Here is a 2064-nt window from a genome sequence, read left to right on the forward strand (position 1 = left end):
GTGTGTGTGTGAGTGCGTGTGTGTGTGTTTTTGTGTATCGGGGTGTGGGTGTGTTGGTGGGTGTATGTGTGTTCAGACAGACTGATTGACGGACGGACAGACAGACAGACAGACAGACAGACAGACAGACAGACAGACAGACAGACAGATCTATTTCAATTCATAAATTGTATAACAAAGGGGGTCGGAGTGAGCCGACCCCTCAATGACCCAATCCGTGCCGGTTAGGACGTAAAAAAAATTGACCACTGTTTAACCCCAGACCGACCCTCAGTGACCCAATGGGGGATCTCGTGGTCAATAGGTTACGGTGTTCGCCTCTCATTCAATAGGTCCCGGGTTCGAAATCTGACAACGAAAGATACATTTTCTTCTCTAAATGTTTCTCCTTTCACCTCGTTTCCTGCTCTCTGATTACCGTGTTCTGTCGCCTGCTTTCGTTTTCACTCAAATTACCGTATGCAGTTGCGAGTGCCATAAAACACATACCTAAATAACAACTAAAAAAAACCAACAACCAATGGCCCATTCGGTGTTGGTGAGAACGTAAAAAACATTGACTATTATTTCCCTTCTCAGGCCGACCCCACAGAGCTCAGTGGAACATCCCGAGGCCACTTTGGAGATGGAGAGAGAGATGGAGGAAGTGGAAGACACACCACAGAAGAGAAAGAAGAAAAAGAAAAGAGTGCCGATGGACACTGAAGCAGGTAATGTCTTTCTTTGTTCCATTTTTGTTGCGTCGTTGGCCTAGTGGTTAAAGTTAAAGGCTCTCGGACTCACTGCTATAAGGTCGTGGGTTCGAATCCCGTCAGGACCCCAACGTTGTGTCCCCAGGAAAGGCACTATACACGAATTTTCCTCACTTTATCCAGGTGGCGATGGATAACGAAAGATCTTGTCAGTTTGTACTGCATGATTCCCAGGAAACTGAGATTGATTCTGAGTGTTCTATGGTCTGCTGGGGTAATAATTATTATTATTATTATCGTGTAAAACGAATAGAACTTGCTGTTGAGCGGGGTTATGTGCTATAAAAATGCTATTTAATTTATTATGTATTATTATTTGTTTTTATTTCTTATTGCAAACTTAAGAGTCTGTATGTTTTTGACTTCTGTTTTTTAGATGGAAACTTTAGAATTTGTGTGTTGTTGGCTGCCTTCATGGACAGTTTAAATTATGGTGTGTTACTTCTGCGTCTGCTTGTATTACATTATTCGTGTACATTATTGTTGTTGTTGTTACGGTACATATATTGTGTGTAAACTGTGACAGTGGGTGGTTTGCTCCTTCTTTCCCATCAAACATATATCGTCCTGATCTCTCCTTTTTTTGTGTTTGTTATCGGCTTGAATTGTAACACCTCTAATCTTCGAAACTTATGTAACCTGTATTGTGATGCAAGTGCCGTAAAACTCTTACTTAAACTTTTTTTCAAACGAACCTCGTACTAAGAACTCTATTGTGTGCAAACTGTAACTGGTGAGTGGTTGGCGGATGCTCTGGTGTGGTTTCTTCTTTCCTATCAAATATCTATCGTCCTTATCTCCCCTTCTTCTTTTTTGTTTGTTACTCTCTTATAACACCTCTAATCTCCTGGCGCTCATATAACCTTTATCGTGTTGCAAGTGCCGTAAAACTCTTACTTAAACTTTTTTTGTAAAACGAACCTCGTACTAAGAACTCTATTGTCTGTAAACTATGACTGGGACTCTTACTAAAACAAAATTGTTTGTAGCTAACTTCATAGAAAGAACTCTATTGTGAGACTCTTTAAAAAACCACAACTAACCTCATACTACGAACTCTCTTAATGTGTGTAACATGTTACTTAGTCCCGTTATTCGCCCGCCTCGGTCTAATGGACTGTCTCTTCGTGTCCCCAGACATGGACATCCGGTCAGTGTACGAGAGTCAGATGGCCAGTCTGGCCGCCACAAACTCCCCGCCCACCAGTGACGTCAACACCATGTCCAGGTCGCTACAGCCCACGGTGGAGGTGGGTCATTGGTTAATGGTTATTGGAGGGGGGGGGTTATTGGTCTTTGGTCATTGGGGGGA

At 42.5% G+C, this 2064-nt stretch overlaps 1 protein-coding gene across 1 annotated transcript in view; it reads left to right on the forward strand.

Annotated features, from left to right (window-relative positions):
• The window catches only part of LOC101850206 (mucin-17), a gene marked incomplete in the record, with an annotated part of 71313 nt that overhangs the window by 50692 nt on the left and 18557 nt on the right, over positions 1-2064 (forward strand). The window contains 2 exon segments of the mRNA XM_035972563.1: positions 580-710; positions 1890-2002. Coding sequence (XP_035828456.1) covers positions 580-710; positions 1890-2002 — 244 coding nt within the window.

Source organism: Aplysia californica, unplaced genomic scaffold, assembly GCF_000002075.1.
Source record: "Aplysia californica isolate F4 #8 unplaced genomic scaffold, AplCal3.0 scaffold00741, whole genome shotgun sequence".
NCBI classification, from domain to species: Eukaryota; Metazoa; Mollusca; class Gastropoda; order Aplysiida; family Aplysiidae; genus Aplysia; species Aplysia californica.